The following is a 24,132-nucleotide window of genomic DNA, read 5'->3' on the forward strand; positions in this document are numbered from 1 at the left end:
ACAAAGAAAGATACAAAATAATACCATGAGGGTCTTCTTCTCTCCATAGCTTATGAATCTGAGCACAGATGGAAGGAAGGAAGAGAGGGAGGAAGGAAGGGGAGCAGGGAGGGAGAGGAGAGGGAAAGAGAGGGAGGGAGAGGAGAAGGGAGGGAAGGAGAGGTGGAGGAAGGCAGGCAGATATACAAACAAAAACCTTTTAAATCTAAAAAACCTTTAATTTGTTTCTAAAAACAAAGATGTTATACTAAAACACAGCATTTTAGAAAATGGAAAATAAGTGCACGTTTAGTCAGAAATTTTTCAAAATTTGTAGAATGTTACAACATAAGAATACAGAATTTCACCTCTTTGTACACATATCTCTGTGGAAACATATCCAATGCCCAGTCAATCTCTGAGTGCACTGAAAGGCCAAAGTAGCATTATAAATCGCCTTTGAAAAGTAGGTTTACCTTAACTTCGATCACATAAAATATGAACTGAGTATAGAGTCCTCCAGTAATAGAATTTGTTTACTGTTATTATTTATTGCTAATTTGATCCTTTATTGTTGTTCTGTGATCCTTTAAGAAAACTAGGCATTGTTAATTGACCCTTTAAGAAAACTTGTATGTTGTAACCATGTCTCAATTATATTCCCAGTCACCTCAGTTTGCTGGCATGCAAATTTGGTAGCCCATGTATCTAAAAGACATTTTAGAAGCAAGTTTTCTTCCTCAAAGAATAGAATTTTGTAATTCTTTTTAAAAGATTATACTCCAGTTTCAGGAAAAAAATACTACTATATCAAAAATGACAATAATATGTATTTTTTTTCACCTTGGAAACTTCAGACGTGAAAGAAGCCTATAGTATAACTTTTCTATCACTCGTTGAATTCTAAGACCACCAGTATAACAGCACCACTCAGAAAACCGCAGGGCTGGCCTTGCTAGAATACATATATAGTTGCTGGGGAACAGGAAACGAAGCCAGATGGTTTTGCTGAGGGAAGCACTTTTTCTTCTTTATAAAACCAGAAAAGTATTAATAGGTCAAACACAAAAATGCAGATATGGTAAAACGGAAAGCTAACGGGGAGATTTATGTAAATAAGACAAGCATAGTTTTGCATTATGTTCCCATCTACAAAAGTAAATGGATGTAAGGGAAAAAAAGAAAGGAAAAAAACACAGTCGATTTATGCCATACATCTGAATGCTTTTCTTGATGGAGAGAAAAGCTACTAGAAATCTTTAAATACACAATGCTACAAAATTTTGGAAGCCAATAACTATGATTTGTGTTAGACTGAGCACCTATGAATTATCAGAACATCTTTGTTAAAAATGAACCTTTAGGGCCGGCCCTGTGGCTTGGTGGTTAAGTGCGCGCGCTGCGATGCTGGCGGCCCGGGTTCGGATCCCGGGTGCGCATCGAGGCACCACTTCTCTGTCTATCCTGAGGCCGAGTCCCACATACAGCAACTAGAAGGATGTGCAGCTGTGACATACAACTATCTACTGGGGCTTTGGGGGCAAAAAATAAAAAATAAAATAAAAAATAAAAAAAAAAAAAATGAACCTTTATATACCGAGTGACTTAACTACAGTCTATACTCTGGCTTCTTGCACATCTAATTTAATGTGGTTGCTCACGATCACATGAAGCCCAATGTGGAACAGCATGCGACACAAGTTTTGGGGGTGAGGCAGGCAGAAGAGCCTCGTGCTCCAGGTCCCCTTCAGTCTCTCACCCCCTGTGGCCAGTGCGCAACAGCACCTCTTGCAAACACACACTTGGACGTAGGCATGTGTCTCCTGCAGCACCTGTTCTCTTGTCTTCTTCACAGACAGAGAGTCGGTGAAACAGAAACCTGGCCTCACGACCTCCCTTACCAAGCAGAGGCCATGGGCCATGGCTGTGGCTAACAAAGTGCTAGTGCTGATCACCCGGAGATTTGTGGCTTTCTCTTCCCTGACACAAGCCTTAGGGGAACTGCACAGGACACCTCGGGCTGCTGCCACCCTGGAGTCACAAGAGAAGGAATGACCTGAGATTTGACCCTGGCATCTACGAATCGAGCAGCAGCCTGCACCTACCTCTGGACCTCTGGTGGTAGAAGAAGTAAACCCTAGTAGGCTCTCCATCCCTTGCAGCTGAGTGTAATTCCTAACTGATGGATGAACCATCGAGATGACCAGTCTCCACAGTTAAGGAAAAATGCATCATGTAGCACTTTCGTTGCTCACATGATGACAGATGCTATGGTGGAAAGACTACGAAAGACTGGAGTTAAGTTCAGACTCTGAACTGTTTTATCTCAAGTCAATGAATATCTCTGAATAATACACTGCTTCACCTGCTAGACGAAGGGGCTGGACAGGATGATACATAAAGTTGCCTCAGTCTTTAAATTAAACGAATTAAGAAAGCTAATCTGGTTTGAAGTCTGTTCACTCTCAGATATTCATTCAATACACAAGCACTGAGCACCCCCTATGTTTCTGGCGCTCTGAAGGGCACTAGGGGTTACAAAAGAGGGTCAGCATGATGGACAGACTCGGAGAGTTGTGTGACTGCAGGAAGGCTGCCCAGCCAACCTGGGATAAAGGCTCTGGCAGGGAGTCACAGATGTGCATAAAGGGCTATAAAACTACACGGGCGAGTCAATTCTTCTGGCTAAGGGGCTGGGGGAGGAGGGTAAAAAGAGGAGGCAGCTCAGGGCCACCCCTGAGGCAGAGCAGAATTTTGAGAATAAATTAGCAGAGACAGGGTAGGTTCAGCCAAAAGACCCGATGGGAGCCAGGCACAGAGCAAGGGCACACTCAGGCAAGCCTGAAGGAACTCGGTGTGGCAGGAGCAGAGAGCTTGACAGAGACGACTCTGGCAAGGACCTCAAATGTCACAGTCCCATCATCAGCCTTTATTCTCTGCAGTGGAGACAGTGGTTTTTAAGAAGAGATAAGATGATGGTATCCGTATTTCAGAAAGGTGACTGGCAGCACTGTGAAGGTGGAGAGAGCACACAAACATGCATGGCCCAGAGCAGGCTCTCAAGGAAGCGCTGCCACATAAATGTACACACAGGAGGCCTGATCTGGAACAAACTAAGTTATTTTATCTCTCCAAGTCTTCGTTTTTGCCTCTGAGGGGGAAAAAAGGATAATAGCATCTATCTCATTAGACCATTGTGAAAGTAAACTGGTAAAAAGTGTCAAGTAGTTTACACATTGCAGTACTCAATAAGGTCTTAAACTTGGAAATAAAGGCTTAAGTATATATATATATATATTTGTGTGTGTGAGGAAGATCAGCCCTGAGCTAACATCCATGCCAATCCTCCTCTTTTTGCTGAGGAAGACTGTCCCTGGGCTAACATCTGTGCCTATCTTCCTCCACTTTATATGGGACGCCACCACAGCATGGCCTGACAAGCAGTGCATCAGTGCGTGCCCGGGATCCGAACACGCACCCGGCATCCAAACCCGGGCCGCCAGCAGCGGAGCACGCGCACTTAACCACTACGCCACGGGGCTGGTCCTCTTAAGTATCTTTTAATTGATGGTATTTCAGATTCAAAAAGAGGCCTTTTCTTTAAAACAACTGACAATTAGACCAGTTGGAAAATAAACGGCTGTCCTGGGAGATAATGATTTCTCAGTTATTCAAACAGAGACTAGCCAGCCACCTCTCAAACATGCTACAAAGATGGAAGGTAAGCTGTACCTGAAACTTGCTGGTGCAAAAACTGTCATTAAATATTTTTAATACAAATTCATATGATAATCATGGTTTTTACGTAATTTAGCCCTTTATTATCATGATGTTTTTGCTATTCCATTCTATATGCAAAACACAGCCGTAGGAGAAAGAGAAGCAGCTCAGCAGCCACCTCTTGGCAATATAATGTTGCCCACACAGGGCCCAGTGCACATCAAGTAAAAGGGCGCATACCGCCAGTTGCTTATCACGCTGTAAGAAGGCCTTCAATGGGCAAAGCCAGAAGGTTCATACTCAAGATGCTGCTGATCCTATCAAAGATGCTCTGAGACCACCCACCTGAGAGAGAGGGAGTAGAGGGGAGAGAAAGGAGGAGAAAAGGAGGGGAAGGAACAGAGGGAAGGGGTGAAGGAAGGAGAGAGAGAGAATGAAAGAAAAAAGAAAGAGAGAGAAAGAAAAAGGGAGGGAGGGAGGGAACGTCAGTGTAGGGTGAGTTAGGAAAGATCCTACTGAAATGCTTAACTAAGCCAACATAATTTCTTTGAGCCCCACTAGCCTTCTAACATCCTGGAGCCCTATATCACACGCAATTAAACAAGCAAACTGGTAATTCATTAGGGATAATTTTAATAGATGACTCATTTGGCCCAGCCAGTCAGTGATGCCTTGGTTTCCCAAAGGCTCTAGCAGATAGTCAACTACAAACAAGCTTTCAGCTGTCACTGACAAAAGGCAAAGGAATTTAAACCACCTATGCCATTTCCTCAGACTTCTTACTTCAGCTTTTTTGAAGATAAGGACCAAATGAAATGATTTCTGTTAAACTTGTATTTCCTGTACAGAGGTTGATATCTTCTTCAAATTATATGATTGTACAACTATTAAATTAATACTTACTGCAGAGGAAGTCTCCTATTCAGAATATATGACCTAGCCTTTTAACTTTTGGGTCTTCAAATGTTTTACAGTTTCTTTCTAATTCAACTTCTCATATTTGTGCTCTTTGTTTCACAGGATGAGCAGAGATCCTAGAAGGCCAGTAGTAAAAATGCTAGTTTACTTGTAATTCCTAGTGAGGAGTATACATCTGTGATATGGTCAACATTTGAAGTCAGGGAAAAAAAATAGCTTTAAAATCTCACATGAATGACTAAACATACCAAGAATCACCCAGAAACATCATGCTATATCACAGTATGGGGTTGCACTGAAGAGTCAGTGAGGCTGGGCTGGAACCCACTGTTCAGTATAAGGCCAAGACTTCAGGTCAGGGCTTCTTTCAAAGCAAGCTTTTGTGTGTGTGTGTGTGTGTGTGTGTGTGTGAAGAAGATTAGCCCTGAGCTAACATCTGTTGCCAAACCTCCTCTTTTTGCTGAGGAAGATTGGCCCTGAGCTAACATCCGTGCCCATGTTCCTCCACTTTATATGGGACACCGCCACAGCATGGCTTGACAACAGATCTGAACCTGCAAACCCCGGGCCGGGCCGCTTGAAGTAGAACACACGAACTTAACGGCTATGCCACCAGGCCGGCCCCCAAAGCAAGCTTTTTCATACAGAAAATGCAAATAATAATTCCTGCTCTCCTAACCATGGTCTGAGATTTGTTGGGAGAATCAAATCCAAAGATGTAAATGATAAAGCACTACACAAATATAAGAGGTTGATAACCTTCAGGGGTTTTAAAAAAGGGCTGGTGACAGCTTTTTGTATTTTGTTTTCAAACTTGAAATTTAAGATCCAATGAAAATCAGTAAGTAATTCTTGACTTAAAAGAGACACTATAAGAACAAACATATGAAACCACGAAGTCCCCAGGATTCTGCTCTTTGCCTTTGCACTGGAGAGAAGGAGGGAGGTGCAACTGCCACACCAGGATGAGTATCTGTACTGTGCAGACATGGTGACAGGATGGCCAAGAGGCCAGGGCCACTGTCACCTTTCCGGAATGCAACCTGCCTCCCCCACGCTCCGCCCAGGCAAGCCACACACCACTGCCCCACCACTGCCCCGCCCCCAGGGCTGAAGCACACCACTCCACTTTATGAGTCAGAAGCTAGAGGACAGACCTGGGAACTGGGCTCTGTGCTCCGAACATGTGGGTAACGTGCGGCAAGAGGAGGAAAATAAATTACACTCAGAGAACCCAAAGAGATACTGCAGAATGCTTCTCTCTCCTAACTGCAGTGTGTATAGATTTTCTACAGCTACTAGCAAATACCTCTATATAAGAATCTTTAAGTTCACTTTTACATGTATTTAAAAACAAAGTCCTGTTATTAGAAAGTGACCTGCTTCCAATTTTTATGTGTGTGTGTGTTTGGGGGTGAGGTGGATACTGGGAGGCAGGATAGGGAGAGTGTAAGGAATGGAAAAGTGAAAGTTTTCTGAAACAATAGAATCTGTGATGGAAATCTTGCTCTGTCTAGAAGAATCCTCTATCAAATGAGGCTCTTGAAAACTGAGAGGAAATACAGTGATCACACAAATAAAGAAGTTTCTGAAAGAGCAGATGTCAATGTTATGAGTCAGACTGAGGAGAACTTGATCTTGTAAACTAATTCTACCTTTGTGACTTATTAAATTTTGTTTCGTAAATCAGAACCAGTGTATCATTCTTTCTTTCTAGCTTTCCTATCTGCTCGGATATCCTTCTTACAAAAATAGGAACAAAGTCTAATAGCAGTAAAATCTAGAAATGATTGGGAAACTTACCAAGTGTGAGAACATATGGGCACTATTCAGTTTTCCTTTACGGTCTGCATGCAACAAGAGAGAAAATTGCTTGAAAACATTTTGCTGGCATCAAGTAAATACATCACAACAAAACCTAAATGTGGTAAGATCATATTCAGTGGAAAATGTCTTATCTACGTATAGAAAACAATCTTTTTTTTTGTTTTTGTTTTGTTTTTTTTGTGAGGAAGATTGGCCCTGAGCTAACATCTGCCAATCCTCCTCTTTTTGCTGAGGGAGACTGGCCCTGGGCTAACATCCGTGCCCATCTTCCTCCACTTTATATGGGACGCCGCCACAGCAGGGCTTGCCAAGCAGTGCGTCGGTGTGTACCCAGGATCCGTAGAAAACAATCTTTTAATAGTAAGAGGAATAAAACATATTTCACATATACATATTCAATTTTATAAATTTTATAAAGAAATGATCAGATAGGGAGATTCCATTCAATTCAAATATTTATTGGGCATCTGTTCTGTACCAAGCATGTGGTAAGGCACAATCACCATAAAGAGGAATAAAATCAGGGCCGGCCCCGTGGCTTAGCGGTTAAGTGCGTGCGCTCCGCTGCCGGCGGCCCGGGTTCGGATCCCGGGTGCGCACCGAGGCACCACTCCTCCAGCCATGCTGAGGCCGCGTCCCACATACAGCAACTAGAAGGATGTGCAGCTATGACAGACAACTATGTACTGGGGCTTTGGGGGAAAAATAAATAAATAAAATCTTTAAAAAAAAAAAAAAAAAAAAGAGGAATAAAATCTGGTTCCCGCCTTCAAGGAGCTTCCTTGAGAGAGACCAATTCAAGATAACTCACCATATCATATCCTATGTTTGTGAAGGAGTGATTTGATTCTCAAAGATCTCAATCTATTTAGATTCTGCAGGAAGTAATGAACAATAATGATTTAAGCCCAACAATTCTCTTTATAATTTGAGAAAAAATAGCAAAAGTGATCTCAAATATTTTACATAACTATGAGAGGTAGCCTGGGGAAGCTACACTAAGGAGTAATTTCATCTCTTTCTTTAGGAACTTTACTAATAATTTCCACATGAGGCTTAAGTCAACAATGCAAAGGCAATTTCACCGAGTTTCTCAATTGTGCCTTTAGATAATTCTGCTTCTGTAAAACTACACTTGTGAATTAACTGGGCTTGTGAAAGCTCAAGTCTATCTTTTTCTTTTCTAACATGAAAAGGGGATCATCACTTAACAGGATCCCAAATTCATCCATTTGGGCCATATTTAGCTTGCACGCATGATACACTCACAATTTCTGGAGCAATTCTAAAAGCTACACGGGAAAACCCTTTGGAAATCTGGCCCCAAGAGGATGGTGGCTTTCGAATATCCTTTAACTACAATAAGGCATAAAGTAAAGAACATGGAACAAAGTCAATAACGTATTTTAAAGCTATTTAACTAGTAAGTTAAAGTGTCAAACATTTTATTCCTGTACAATATCTATTCCAAAGAAGAGTACAAAGCATCGGCTTCTTCTGTGGAAGGCGTCTGCCTCTTGGTCTCACAATTGCTCCCCTGGGCGAGCAGGCAATCAGTGGGACAGATCAAGGTATCTGTCACAGAGATCTCCCCTGAGTTCAGATCTAACTGCTCTACAAAATCATCAGTTATCCTACCTTTACCAAAGTCAATAGGTAGAAAAAGAAATAACAAATGCAAATCTTATAAATGCAAATGATCCACAGAGGGGATCAAACTTTTTTCTTCACCTAAGAAAAGATAAGCAGAATCTTTGAGACTTCACTGCTATGATTCCATGGCAGAGAATAAGAAGAAATGTTTTCTAGCATGTGGTAAACAGGAGCAGAAAATAAAATGCATGTCTTTGCATTAGGGAGCCTTATATTTGGAAAAGGTGTTTTGCTTGCTTTGTGGCTTTGGATGCAAAGGCAAAATTAACACATTTGTACAGTTACACACCACATAACGATGTTTCAGTCAATGATGGACCACACATTCGACAGTGGTCCCATAAGATTAGTACCACATAGTCTAGGCGTGTAGTAGGCTATACTATCCAGGTTTGTGTCAATATACTCTATGATGTTTGCACAATGACGAAAACACCACACAATGCATTTCTCAGAACCTACCCCATGGCTGAGTATCCCCATCGTTAAGCGAAGCATGACTGTATTAAAGGGTCCCCTGAGGCCAAGCCTGGGAACCTGGAGCCTGGGCTCCTGTGACAGCAGCAAGGGGCACTCAAGTGGTCTGATGAAGCTACAGAAAAGGGTCACAGGGCCAGGGCTCTGTGAGGACGAAAACACTTAATTTTAGTAAATGATTTCCTGCAATAAAGTACTGATAAGTAAGAGAAAGCAAAACAGTACTTTAGAACAAATAAAAAAAAACGAGGATTTTGACTCTCACCTTGTGTGTGTGTGTGTGTGTGTGACAGAAAGAAAGAGAGATTAATTTACAGGTGTTTGTGCGCATGGGGCACATGAAAATAGGAGAAAGACTACCTTGATTGCAAATACTTTTTGCCCTTTCCAGAGTGCATTAATGTAAAAATGAAGCATTTTAATATCAAAGATATATACTTTCTGTAGGCAAAATCATCACTAAAGTTAGGTGATGTCATATTTTCTAACAGGCAATTACATCTCTGTCACATGAATAGTCTTGTTGGTAAAATTAAATAGCCAGTTTTCATTTGTGGGTGGAAACAGATAGGAAGTAGGAGAGACCAATGAAAGCAGAGACAACAGAGGAGCAGAGAAAGGACAGAGGAGAGTGTGAGGAATAGCTACTCAGGGAGCAAGAGGAACAGCAGACAGGGTCCGGGCAGGCCCAACTGGGAGTGGAAGGAGAAAGGTTAAGGAATCTCACTGTACACTTTAAATTAAGTTAAAGATGTCATAATCTTTCATTAGCTTTCTACACTGTTTTCTTTTGACTTTTATTCTCAGCAATAGAACTATGACTTTCCTAGGTACAAGTAGTCATTTCATGAACCACAATGGTGCGATGACACTTAGCATCAATGGGAGTGAGTAAAGGGTGGAGTACAAGCTTCTACCTTAACGTGGTTAATTGCTAGCCATTAAACGTAAGTGGCATTTACACAAAGTTTCATAATCCATCTCAACAGGCACTATATCTACTGAATGTACAACTCCATTTTATATTCATTTTCATTCTCTCTATCCATGTACACACACTTACACACATTTGCCAAGAACTACTTTTCTAATTTAATGTCAGAGGCTCAATTTTATATTTTGAAAATACAATGTAAAAATGCACCTACCTCCATGTTTCTAAATTATCTGTGGCTGAAAACTTGATGAATGATCTATCCTAGAAATATGGATGGTGTAGGCTTCATTCATTAAAACAACAATTTAAACAAAGCCCACAGTTTCTGGGATTTGGGGGCACGGCCACTCTTATGGTGTCATTCCCAACCAATCAAGACCTGGCCAGAGGAAATAAGGCAACTATGACTTTCTGCATGTCTGTTAAGTGAGGCCTTAGTAAAGAACGGATTCTGGTACCACTAACACTTTAGAGAACTCAAACACTACAAGAAATCAAGCTACTCTCCTGAACATGAAAAAGAAAAAAAAAACCAAAACAGCTTATTGATGATGTTGTTGCAATAACCAAGCTTTCCCTTAAAATCTCAGAAAGTTTAAATGGCATCCTTTCCTTCCAGATTTCTGTTAATTAACACAGGATGCAAAATGCTAGCAGCAGAATGATGAGGAAGAAAGGATTGAGAAACAGTGGTCAATTCTCCCCAGCTTTCCTCAGGTCTCTGTTATCAGCTGTAAGGAAGGTTAACTCATTTAGAAGCCAATGGACAGAGAGGGATGGACATCTAACTACTCATTTTCCCCAGACACATCCTTTGCATCTTAATATAGCCAATGTAATAGGTTCAGTGATATAGCCAATATAATGGGTTCAGTGAGAGCTGATAACTGTCTGAGACTCTTATCTTCCAGATATTTCTCTTCCCCTTGGACTATAAATGGCAAGGGAAAAAAAGGGAGAGAAGCTTAATTTTCTGTCTCTCCGGGAAATGGAAAGTTACTCAGATCCCACTGCTCATATTCTGCTCCCCTCACTTCCATATTAATTAGTGGTTATGAGCATGGCTTAGGTATCAGGCCTGGGCTGGACTTCTGGCTTCATTCAACTCTACTGGCCATGCCTTTGGGGTGAGTATGTCACCTGAAAGCTCTAACTCTCAGTTCCCTCATCCATAAAATGAGGACATACTCTCTACCTTTCAGGATTACTGCATGTATTATATAAGATAATGTATATAAAGTCTTCTGCTGCAGTGGAGTTTCTGGCATATAATAAGTGCCCAACATTTGATAATTATTATTTTTATTTTTAAATGTAGCTTTTTCTTATTAATCTGTGCTCTCTGTCAACAAAAAAAAAAGAGAGAGAGAAATAAAGAAAAAGACGCGTGTGGGGAACTATGGTATTAAAATTCAGATGAATCTCAAAAATTCTCCCTAACAATGTGAACATCCCACGGTATTGCCTTTGGATCAGTAGAACTCTTCGGGAGCATCCGTATGGTCAGCTATTGGCAGTAAACCTCATGATATTTTTTAGATGTCTTTTTGCTGAGTCCTGGAAAGAGCTCAGACTTAGGTCACTTGATTACGTGTGTATCACAAGAGCAAAAGACCCCTTGTGAGTGGCAAAGCTAAAAGACACTTCTGGCCCAACCCTTATCAATTAGCTTCTCTCCCAATATTTTCTGGCTATAGTTGTGTTCCAGCTAGTTTTATCAAGGTGGGATCACAGTGGGACCCTGTTAACCAAACTGTTACCTTTAATTTTATTTAAACATATGGTGCCATTTCCCAACTCCACACTGCTAGATATTCGTACTTATTTTCCATTAAAAGGGTGGCAAGGTTAAATAAATTTGGAAAACCCTTTATTAATCTTAGCAGGCCATAGTGCACATTCACATATCATAAGTTTTGAGAAGTCAGTCTTATAATAAAGAAATCTGCTTACCTTTGTGCAGTATAGCATGTTGCAGTCTTATGTGGCTTTGGACAAAGTTTCAAAGACTGTCATTTGAAGCAGCTAGAATCACGACTATGGCAGGTACTCAACAGAAGTTATGTTGAAGGAGCAACGCCACCCAGAGAAGTCAGAGGTTTTCTCTTCTGCAGTTTTCAGGCACTACTGGTACAATGTTGACTACTTGAATTTGCTTGAATGTGGTATACAGCCCCCAACATGTTTTCATGCATACAAGGAGTTGCTTCAATGTATATGGAGGGAGGCAAACATGAAAACAGGTTGTGGTGATGTCACATAATTATTTAAGAAGATGGAAATATTTTGAAAGTTTGAATTGCTAACTATATCCCATAAAAAATGCAAATTTTTGATAACCTGTGTTTCACCTGTATAAATTGAATATTTTTAGCTCTGACCCATTAGCACTACAGCAATTTTTAAATAGTAATATTTTTTCTCAAAATGCAACAATAATTGTAGATGTTAATAGAATCTGGGTGGTGGGTATATAGCTGTACATGGTAAAATTCACTCAACAATTCTGTATGTTTAAAAATGTTTAGAATAAAATATTAGAAAAGATGTAACTTTATATATAGCATGTTTATTCTGAAGTACAATGTAATTTAATATAGTTTTTATATTCTTAACTTAAAGTTGAAATACTTCTTACCCACTCCAATAATTTTTAAATCATTTTGATCTAGGAAGCAAGACTATAAATGGATGCTAATGAACCTAAGTCAGCAATAGGAAATGCTTTGTATAAATTGTTGCAAAAGTGTTCACAAGAGAGAGGTAGATTCTAATCATGTACGTACAGCACATGAATGCTAATTTTTTACAAGGTTATTATTATGTACTTTTCACAGATGGGTAAATTGAGATATAAAACCTTACCTAAGGCTGAGGAGCAAATCACTGACAGCTGGGATCACCTACACCCCATCCATCAAACGCTCTCTACTCTTCATCATGGAAATTCATCCATTAGTTAAAAAGCATAAGTTGTTTAATCTAAAAATTTACCAATACAGTATGTGTATAAATAAGAGGAATTACAACATGTGTAAATGAGATGCTATGATAATTTGTTTGATCTGTACTTTCGAAGGCTTCTTTATTCTTAAGCTGATTATCACGCCAGGATACAGATGTGCTTTAAACAAACAATGCTTCTTTTTTCAATCTTATGCTTGTTGATTGTAATTCTAGCAACATCTGCTTTTAGTCATAAGTCTGTGAAGTAATCTCATTTTAATACATTTAGAAATGCAAGGGACAGCAAAATTTCTTAAAATGGAGATAGGTTTGAATTCTTACTTAATAATGACACTTTTTTAGAAACCAAGAATTTAGACTTCTTTCAGAACCCATAAATGAGCACTATAAAACACTTCTTACATCACCAACACGTGTTATGGTCAGAACCCCAGGAGAATCCTCAATACGCAAACCCACTTTATTGTGTAACAGGTCTTGAATGCCAACGAGAATGACTTAACTTTGCATATGTGTCTCTGTAAAATTTGAAAATTTTACATTCTTACTGAAAGGCCAGAACATCTTACTCTTGTGTGGATATTCTGGCTTCTGGGCATGCTGTACTGATACCATCTTTTCAAGGAATCTTCAAAATGACATCATTTGGGAAGACCTTTTTGAAATCTTTGAGCCAAAATGTTTATGAAATACTTTTATTGTAAAGGAATACAAATGTGGGACCTTTGTGCCAAGGTTTGAGCTACACTCAGGAGCAGTGCTAGCCTTGGCATTGGTCAGCAGGCTCCTCCTTCCACACTCGCTGAGCTCACAAAAGATTTTCTCATTATTTATGTATTTATTTAACAGTCCCAAGCGTTTCTGTTGGATTTTTTGGCCTATTATTAAAAATTCATTTATTTTTTTCCCTGAGAAAGTTTACACATATTCTTTTCAAATATATGGAAAATATGTAAGTATAAAGAAGAAAAACAAAAGCATTACTAACATTTTGACATATTATTTCTCTCACTATCAAAATCTATTTCTGAGTTCCAATACAAACTTCTTTCTTACCCCAGTGCAAAAATATAAAATAAAATAGAATGAAATTCGATCTATTTGGTTCCTGAATTTGGAGAACAAGAGTTTGGATCAAGAGACACCTATATAGCCTTCTATATAGCTCTAAGTATATACAGATAGCTAGAAGGCTGTATGCCCAAATGATACTATTGAAAAAATAAAGTATTTATTTTTACAAAATTTGCCTTATATTTTTAAGTAGGTAAGGCCATATAGAATAGACAAAAGAAAGTTTCTGCTTTTCCTGCTAACATCTCCTTTCTCCCACTTTATTATCACTCCTGAAAGTGTGGCCTTATATGTTTTTTAATGTACTATTCTTAAAATATATCTAAGAACTACTGTCATAAAATGTTTCTTTGTAATTACAGCATTGAAGAACATATTTAAACGATCTAAATATTGTGATGTTCAAAATTTAAATTCAGAACTACTTTTTTGTCCATAATATAAGTATTAGGTGTTCAAGTACACATTTTTAATTGTTATAAACAAAAATAATAACACTGCCGAAGATAACCTCTGTTAGCAAGTGAACTACTTGTTTGCTTTCTTTGCAAATGTTCAAGTTTCTTTTTGAATTGCATCAATGAACAAGGAAGCCAGATCCGGTTTCCCAGAGAGGAATCATTAAGGACAGAAATAGTCTCCTGAGCACAGGAAATCTGTAAGCACCTAAACAAGGACAAGCTGACTCAAGGGAACAAGACAATGTGACTAACGTGCTCCTTCATGTCTGGCCACAGAACCACCATGGATATTTAAAAGCATACTAATCAGGGCAAGAATTTTAAAGTTGTTTTTTAGTTTAAAGAGAAATCATCCTCCTTATATATGTAACATATATACCCCTAACCAAAATTTAATGTGTATGTAAATCCCAAGAGTAAAAATTTGAATTTCCCTTTAACCATATCCATTATCCTGCAATAGCATCATTATTAACATCTCCCTCCATCTCTCTTTATTTAATCGACAAAGTTTATTGGTGTGTAAAGTCACACTTTAAGAAGTGTGTAGGGTAATAAGCAGAGTCTAAAGCAACAAAAACCAAAAGCTCCATAAGAATATTACTCTTAGAGTAATTCAGTAGAATCATGTAAATCTGAAGGTCTTGGATTATACAAATTGAAATTAGGTAGTATTTCTTGAAGATCTGAGAGCTAGTAGTACCTTTATACCAAAAAATTCTTTCAGGGTTAGTCATACGGGTATTGGGCAGGAGAAGAGAGAAGGTGCAAAACACGGGGAGGAGAAAGAAGCTTCAGAAAGTAAGGAAGAACACCATTCAAACATTTTTTCATCCATCATCCAAACCACTGACTGACACTTTGTTTTAAATAATTAAAAGAACAGTTGTGAAAGATTTCCTCATTCAAGTAACATTCAGTATCATCTACATGTACTACTGAACTATCAAGCCTTAAACTGAAACACGTATGAGTCTAAACATATCTGCATTAGCAAAATTTTATATGCTACCACCTCTAGGTGATGCTTTTCCTCTAGAGGCCTGGCATTCAAAATCAAGTGATACAGGTATTTTTAAGAACATAATGAGTCAGTTCCTACCTCTACATAGTCCTTGGCATGGCCCCAATCTCGTTTGGCATCCAGATTTCCCAAACTGAAACATTCCAGTTGTCCAAGGTAAATCTTAGCTACTGACCGGCTAATTTTTCTAGTAACAAAATTAGCTCCTAAAAAGAGACAAAAGATGTATTATTAGTAGAGTACACTTGACATTTAACAGTTTGGTGAACCAAACCCAATCTCAGCCTCTGGGCATTTCTTTCATTCTTTTCCTCCTCTTTAAAATAATAAAAGAAAAAGATCATTAACTGTCATTTAGACAAGTTAAGAAGTTCTAATTCTAAGTGTCACATCAGCTCTACTTTCATAACAAACATTTTTCTTTGGGGGACGTCTTAACATTCCTAATTTGCTGCTGCAATATGTGACCCAGGCATTAGGCCAAAGAAAAGCTATCGGAATGCCAGTATTTCAACAGAAAATTCAAGAGGGTTGTATAAAGGAAAATGCCAGAATGGAAGACAGACATCTAAGACCACCCTGATTTTTTTTAACAACATAAACATCATATATTCCTATTAATAAAGCTATTTTTGGGCTCACGGCAAGAGGGAGAGGAGAGTAACTTAGCTTACAGGGTAAAACTAGTTAAAGGAAACAAACAAGAAATGCATTTGGGTTGCCAATAAGTGGTGATCCCTTATTTCAGAAACCTGCACAGCCGTCCAATTATAAATTATGACATAGTTCCAAATCAAAAGTTTCTTTGTACTATACTTACTGCAATGGCACCTTCCAATTTCATTTAAGTGTTATCTACAGGAATGGGTGCTAAATTCTGTATAAATATTTTGAAATGACTGGATGAAAGGTGCTATAAATTGGAGCAAGCAGAAATTGGAGCAATTGTTTTAATGTTCTCTGTCTTTAATGAGAGCCTCTACCTACTTTTAAAAGATCACAAAGAAGCACAAAATTAAAAGACACTTCTGAGACAATTTTATCCAAGCCCTTGTACCTAGTTAAGGTCATCACAACACACTAGGTAATGCCAAATTCTCAAGGTAATAACACACGTATGAGCTAGTCAATAATGGCTTCATCCAGTTTGGATAGATTACTATCATAATTTATCACATTGCAATAACTTGAGCTTTGTTCGGTTGCAGATGAAGCAGGGAGGTGGATGAAAGCTTTTGGCTTCTAGAGAAACTGGCACAGGGATAAGGGGAATTTTTCTAAATAGGTTTTTTAAATTTTGGCAAGAAGATGGCCCAGTGCAAGTTCAAACATACACTAGATGCACTTACTCCACGAACCTGGTATACACATTTATACCAACGCTGTATCGTGAAAAACGACAACAGGACTTCCACGGAAACACAAATTGTCAATTTCTCTTAGCAGTTCATAGAGTACATTAAGAAATCCAAAGTTTCAACTTTCCACAGCAGTTTAAAAAAAACACAGAGCTCCTTAAAAAAAAGAGCCTTTCAAAATGAAGAAATATTAGGTGCAATCCTTCTCAATCTATTACCAATTAGCAATCCTTTATCTTCTATTGACCTGTAACAATTAAATTTACATTTCTTGATGTCTATCTTTCTGTTTTAATGTCAGGACTAAACCATCATCCCAAAGTATACTAGGTAAACTAGCCACGTCAAATCATTAGATGAAGTTCCCAACGCAAAATAGTTCAGATCATTCTATTTATCAGTCAACTAATGCTCAGGAGTCCAGTGGGAGCATCTGATTCTTGTTTAAACAGTCTACTTAGGCCCTCCCCTTACCGTTTATTCTTTCAACTGGTATGAATTGAGCACCTAGCAAGCACCAAGCACTGAGCTGGGGGATCAGGGAGAGAAGCAGCAGCCCCTACTCTCAAGAAGCACAGAGAGGGTAAGATAGACAAACAGATCAGTGCTGCCAGAAGTGAAACCACAGATTTGCATGGACGGATGGTCCGGTCCTGTAACTCAGCTTCTGGAAGTGGTCAGGAAACACACACCAGAAAAGAAGCCTGAATTGAGTCTCCAAGTGAGGCACAAAGGGAATAATTAAGTTGTGAGACAGGAACAGTGATCCAGCCAGAAGGAACAGCACATGCAAAGGCGGGGAGGGGTCTTTCTGCAGGCCTTTCTCTTATCTTACCCTACCATAACCCTAAAGCGACCATGACCACGACACCTCTGATGATGGCTATCGCTTTTAGCACTGCGCTTAGCTCTTTAGATACAGAAACTCATTTAATTTTCAGAGCAGTCCATGAGCTAAGAATTATTATTACTCCCATTTTGTAGATGAAGAAGCTGAAATTCAGAGAAGCTAGGCAAACTGGCCATTCTAAAACAGGATACAAATCAGTGTTTGTGTGACTATAAAGCCCAGGTTCTCACCTTACCGGGACTTAGAATGGCATGCTAGGAGGAATGGAAGGCATGGAGCCTTTCTTATCTGGATCCAAAAGTTACCTTGGATAACTAGTTAAAATTATTTGAAATCCCTAGTTCTTAAAATTTAATTTTTAATGTTATTATTTATAACAGCTTTATTGAGCTATAACCCACATACCATACAGTTTATCCATTTATGTGTACAATTCAATAGTATTTAGAATAATCACAAATTATGCAGCCATCACCACCAGCAATATTAGAACACTTTCATCACCCCCAAAAAATCCCATGCCCTTTAGCAGTCACTCTTCATTTTTCCCCAAGCCCCCTGGCCCTAGGCAAGCATGAATCTACTTTTTGTCACTATACATTTGCCTATTCTGAACACTTAATATAAATGGAATTAAATAATATGTGGTCTTTTGTGATGGCTCATCTATATCACAACATAAATCAGTAGCACTTCGTTCCTTCTTTATGGCCGAATAATATTCTGCTAGGTGGATACACCACATTTTAAACCCATTCATCGGTAGATGGATGTTTGGGTTTTTTCCATCTTTTGGCTTTGTGAATAATGCTGCTATGAACATTTATGCACAAGTTTTTGTGTGGATGTTATGTTTTCATTTCTCTTGGATATATACATTAGATGGAATTACCAGGTCATAGGGCAACTCTAAGATTAATCTGTTGAGGAACTGTCAGACTGTTTATCAAAATAGATACACTATTTTATATTCCCACCAGCAGTGAATTGGTGTTCTTATTTCTCCACATCCTCCCCAACACTTGTTATGGTTTGTCTTTTTGACAACAGTCATACTAGTAGGTACTGTTATCTCATTGTGGTTTTGATTTGCATTTCTCTGATGAACAATAATACTGAGTATCTATATTTTCATGTGCTTATTGGCCACTGATATAGCTTCTTTGGAGAAATGTCTATTCAAATCCTTTGTCCATTTTTTACTTGTATTACTTATCTTGTTATTATTGAGTTGTAATAGTTCTTTATATATTCTGAATCCAAGTACTTTATCAGATATATAATTCACAAATATTTTCTCTCATTGTGTAGGCTATCTTTTCACTTTCTTTTTTTGTTTTAATTTTTTGGGGGGGCAGGGAAGATTGGCCCTGCACTAACATCTGTTGCCAATCTTCCTCTTTTTTTCTTTTTTCCCCAAAGCCCCAGTACATAGTTGTGTATCATAGTTGTAGAGTTGTAGCTCTTCTCTATGGGACTCCGCCTCAGCATGGCTTGATGAGCGGTGAATAGGTCTGCGTCCAGGATCTGAACCGGCGAACCCCAGTCCACCGATGTGGAATGCGCAAATTCACTGCTTACTGCTACACCACCAAGGCTAGCCCCTCTTTGCACTTTCTTGATGGTGTCCTTTTTTTTTTTTTTGTGAGGAAGACTGGCCCTGGGCTAACATCTATGCCCATCTTCCTCTACTTTATATGGGACGCCACCACAGCATGGCCTGCCAAGCGGTGCGTGGGTGCGCGCCTGGGATCCGAACCAGCAAACCCCGGGCCGTCGCAGCAGAGCGCACGCACTTAACTGCTTGCGCCACCGGGCCGGCCCTTGATGGTGTCCTTTGATGCACACAAGTTATTTTAATTTTGATGAAGTCCAATTTTTTTTTTTTCTTGCAGTATAACCTTTTGGTGTCATATCCAAGAGGGCTCTGCCTAGCCCGAAATCATGAAGATTTTCTCCTACATTTTTTTACGAATTTTATTGAGTTTGTTCTTACATTTTAGATCTTTGACCCACTTTTAGTTTGTGTATGGTATAATTAAAGGGTCCAACTTCATTCATTTGCATATGTATATACAGCTGTCCTAGCACTATTTGTTGAAAAGGTTATTTTTTCTCCCTTTGAATTGTCTTGGCACCTTTTGCTGAGAATCAATCAAAGTGTGAATCTATTTCTAACTTTCAATTCTATTCCGTTGATCTATATACCTATCTTTATGACAGTACCACACATTCTTGATTACTATAGCTTTATGGTAAGTTTTAAAATCAAGAAATGTGAGTCTTCCAACTTCGGAATGTTTTAAAACCGTTTTAGCTATTCTCAGTCCCTCCAATTTCCATATAAATTTTAGGACCAGCTTGTTAATTTCCGCAAAAAAAGCCAACTGGGATTTTGATAAGGATTGTGATGAATCTGTAGATTGATAAGGGGAATAGTGCCATCTTAACAATATTACATCTTTCAATTCACAAACAGAGGATGTCTTTTGATTTATTTAGGTCTTTTAAAATTTCTTTGAACAACGTTTAGTAGTTTTCAGAGAATAAGTTCTGCACTTCCTCTGTTAAATTTGTTCCTAAGTACTTTATTCTCTTTTGATGTTATTATAAATGTAACTGTTTTCTTAATTTCATTTTCAGATTAATTTAAACATTATTATTTTTACCATATGTTTCACTAGTTAATTTTCAGGAGAGGCTTAAAATGATTTTTAAAAAATGTGGTCTCTTCATTTTTATCCCTTCTCACCTAAGACTGCTGTTTATAAGAGAGAACTGCATAAAACTGTTATACATGAGGGCTGAGACCTTAGAAGTCACTTTGTCCAACCATCTCAAATGTGCAGGTGAAGAAAGAGAGGCTGAGCAACTGCCCACAGTCAGGATAAGTAGCCAAGCCTGACCTGAGCCTGTCTCACTTGCTTTCCCGCCTGGTACTGTTTTCACTAAGGCACAGTGCCATGCAGGAGGTATTCCTCCTCAGATTAGATTACTTAAGTGGTTGTGCATTCTAACACATGTGGATAATGGAACTCCCATAATTATTTTAAATACATACTTGATTTCTAAGAGCCTTAAACTAGAAGACCCTAGCTAGGAAGAAGACCAAGAAATAAAAAGCCCAATGGACCAACCGAAGGCCAGCTGTTAGTTACTGGCTATGTTACTGGCTATGTTATCTTGCACAAACCATTTAACAGCTCTGAAGTTAGAATCTCCTCTGTAAACTACCAGGATAGTAATATTTGCCATGCCAAAATCACAGTGTACACTAATGTAGATGAAACAGCATAGTAGAACATGAGTCACTATAAATATGTGAGGAATTAATATCATCATGTCCTTGTTTGTAAAACAAGGATAAAACAGTACTTACCATGCAGGTTTGATGTTTAACTCAGAAAATCTAGGTAATATGATTACCAAGTTCTCAATAAATGTTAGCTATTATTATAATTATTGCATTACAATGTTAATGGTATCTATAATTAAGCCTCAATGACAAGTTCAGATTTCTTAGTTCCTTTATGACTAAGTCTCTTAACTCTCTGATATTGAAAGTCAGAGATTGAGAACAGATCAAAACAAACAGCCAAAGGCAGGTGTGTGGACTCACATGCTGAAAGCACTAATAAACATTTTTTAAATCACTGTAGGTTACTTTTTCAAGGTAAACTCATTAACCTAGGAAAAACAGAGTACCCACATAAATGTATACTCATAAGAAAGAGGTCAATTAAGAAAGGTTTTAGTCCAAACATTAGCTCTATGATTGAGATCATGAGTTTTGCTAATGCTGATAGAATGAAAAGAACAAAATTTCTGTTTTGGCAATACAGCAAACAAAAAACCCCGCCACATTAAAAAACACCAAGATAAGCTGAATAAAATATTATTATTATGTATTTAAATTCAAAGTTGAGTCTCCAAGAAGTGCCCGGGTGAAGGAGAAGCACCAGGGCCCAGGTCATAGTGGGCACTACGGGCTCTGGCTGGGAGTAGGAGCAGAACGCCACCTCAGGACACAGAAACAGGATTCAGCTTTAATATCCAATCTGAGGCAAAAGATAAGGTCTTCCAGGTAGAACATTGCAAGTAGAGTTACACACTATGTGAGTTATTTATATAATTCTGTTACTTTTATTCAGAGCTATTATATTAAACAAGTGTTTTTAACAACTTCTCAGTTGCCTTATCTATAAAATGAGATCATAATCCACACTAAGGATCAAATGAGACACTATAATTCAAAGGCTGTAGAAGATTGTATCAATGTAAAGTACTTCTATTAGTTATAAATGTTTACTGTCTTGGATATTTTTACTGTGATAAATTTTTTAAAATAGTGAGGCCCTTTTCTTTTGCATTTTTCTCTACATGACCTTCTCCACAGTTAGCTCAAGGCTGAAGAAAGATTAGAAGAGTTACATCAGACAGTCAAAAATAAACAGTTAATATTCATTCCTATCATTCAAAATAGGATTCTGTTACAAGAATCCAAGTAAGTTTGAAAGCAAGGCTTCATGGAAAAGTAATTTTATAAATAATTTTAGTATATCAAAAACCAAGTGTGGTCACAGCCCCAAGTTTCTCCCATAGGTGAAGCCCCTTCAGGTTCTGATGGGCAGGCATGTGGGCTGCTCCTTGCAAAAATGACAAGCAGAAGTGGAAGGAGAGGTTCCCAGTGCACTCCTTCTAGGCTAGTGAAGAAGGACGAGTAGGGGTGGGAGTGGTAAGTCTTGAGTGTTTCAATAGCCTCTTTGGGATGAGATAACAAGTAAAGTTGATTGAAGAAATCACCGAGAGGAAAAACTTTTACCCTATTTCATGTTGGAGAGACTGGAAAGATCTCCTTAGGATGCCACCCAGACTGACTTGGGGCAGCTGCATCAAGATACACCAAGCAGTGAGGTTCTCCTAGGGCATGAGCGGTGGCATGAGAGCCAGCAGGCCCATCATGTGACTCTGAATGGGCCTGAGGTGGTGAGGGGAGGATGCCCTGAAGTTGAGCCATGGAGGTAAGACCACCTAAGCCAGAGACCACATGCAAGATGAGGCAGCAGGTTTACAGTCCATAATGCCAGTGAGGGATGGAGAGAGGCTGACTCATGCGGGGAACCTATGGAAAGAGAAGTTCCTGAATTTTATCAGCAGTAGACACTAGGAAGAGCCAGGTCTGGGGCTAGTACCACCTCCCTGGCCATCAGGCAAGGGAGTAGCTTGTACCAGCAACTCTGCAGCTGAGACCAGCAGGTCCACAAAGTGCACCACATGAGCCTGAGGATGCCAGTTGCCCCCTTGTCAACACAAGGTCAAATAAGCCACATCTGTGTCCCATATAACCAGAAGCCATCTCAAAGAGAAACAAGGGAAGATGGCATACCTAGAAAAACTGGCTATAACATTTAGGAAAGTATAAATTAAATCTTTAAGAATAGTATTAATTTCCTGTGGCTGCCATAACACGTTACTACAAATTGGTGGCTTAAAACAACTGAAATTTTTTCTCTCACAGTTCTGGAGACCATCAGTCTGAAATTCAACAGGGCCATGCTCCTTCTGGGAGGTGGGGAGGACTGTTTCTTTGCCTCTCTCTGAGTCTGATGGCTCCAGGCATTCTTGGCTTGTGGCTGCGTCACTTCAATCTCTGCCTCCATCTTCACATCACCTTCTCCTCTGTGCATCCGGGTCTTCACCTCTTCTGTTTCTTATAAGAATGCTTGTCAGTGGATTTAGGATCCACCCAGGTAATCCAGGATGATCTCTTCATCTCAAGATCCTTAACTTAATTCCACCTGCAAAGATTCTTTTTCCAAATAAGGTCACATTCACAAGTTCTGGGAAACAGGATGTGGATATACCTTTTTGTGGCTACCACTCAACCCACTACAAGGATCAAAGATTACAATATTTGAGAAAATATGATAAAAATTGCATCAGGCATTGTTATATTATTTTAATATCATTTTAAGGGTAATTATGTATCTTTCATGAGCACAATAGTCAAACAGAGTCTCCAGTTGTAAAAGATTAATTTAAAAGTGACTAGTGCCTATCTCAACAAACAAGAAAAATCTCAAACAAACAATCTAACAATGCACCTAAAGGAGCTGGAAAAAGAAGAACAAACAAAGCCCAAAATCAGTAGAAGAAGGGAAACAATAAAAATCAGAGCAGAAATAAATGAAATAGAGACAAAAAAAAAAAAGAAAAAATTAATAAAACCAAGAGCTTGTTCTTTGAAAAGATCAACAAAATTGACAAAGCTGTAGCTAGACTCACCAATAAAAAAAGACAGAAGGCACAAATAAGTAAAATCAGAAATGAAAGAGGAGAGGTTACAACAGACACCTCAGAAATACAAAAGATTATAAGAGAATACTATGAAAAGCTATATGCCAACCAATTTGACAATCTGGAAGAAATGGATAAATTCTTAGAATCATACAACCTTCCAAAACTGGATCAAGAAGAAGTAGAGAATTTGAATAGACCAATCACCAGTAAGGAGATCGAAACAGTAATCACAAACCTCCCCAAAAATAAAAGTCCAGGACCAGAAGGCTTCCCTGGGGAATTCTACCAAACATTCAAAGAAGACTTAATACCTATCCTTCTCAGACTCTTCCAAAAATTGAGGACGGGGGGAAGCTCCCTAACTCATTCTATGAAGACATTACCCTGATACCAAAAGCAGACAAGGACAACACAAAAAAAGAAAATTACAGGCCAATATCACTGAAGAACATTGAGGCAAAAATTCTCAACAAAATACTAGCAAATCGCATACAACAATACGTTAAAAAGATTATACACCATGATCAAGTGGGATTTATTCAAGGGATGCAGGGATGGTTTAACATTCGCAAATCAATCAACGTAAT

General features: G+C 38.8%; 1 protein-coding gene across 2 annotated transcripts in view; it reads right to left on the reverse strand.

The window, feature by feature from the left end:
- Positions 1 to 24,132, reverse strand: part of GMDS (GDP-mannose 4,6-dehydratase) — a 619,043-nt gene that overhangs the window by 294,052 nt on the left and 300,859 nt on the right. For both annotated transcript variants that reach the window (XM_087437913.1, XM_087437914.1), the window contains exon 7: positions 15,116 to 15,243. In XM_087437913.1, the coding sequence (XP_087294039.1) occupies positions 15,116 to 15,243 (128 nt within the window). The remainder of the gene's footprint in view (positions 1 to 15,115; positions 15,244 to 24,132) is intronic.

This window comes from Ceratotherium simum, chromosome 13 (genome assembly GCF_057802395.1).
Source record: "Ceratotherium simum simum isolate JZ-2026a chromosome 13, ASM5780239v1, whole genome shotgun sequence".
Lineage (NCBI taxonomy): Eukaryota > Metazoa > Chordata > Mammalia > Perissodactyla > Rhinocerotidae > Ceratotherium > Ceratotherium simum.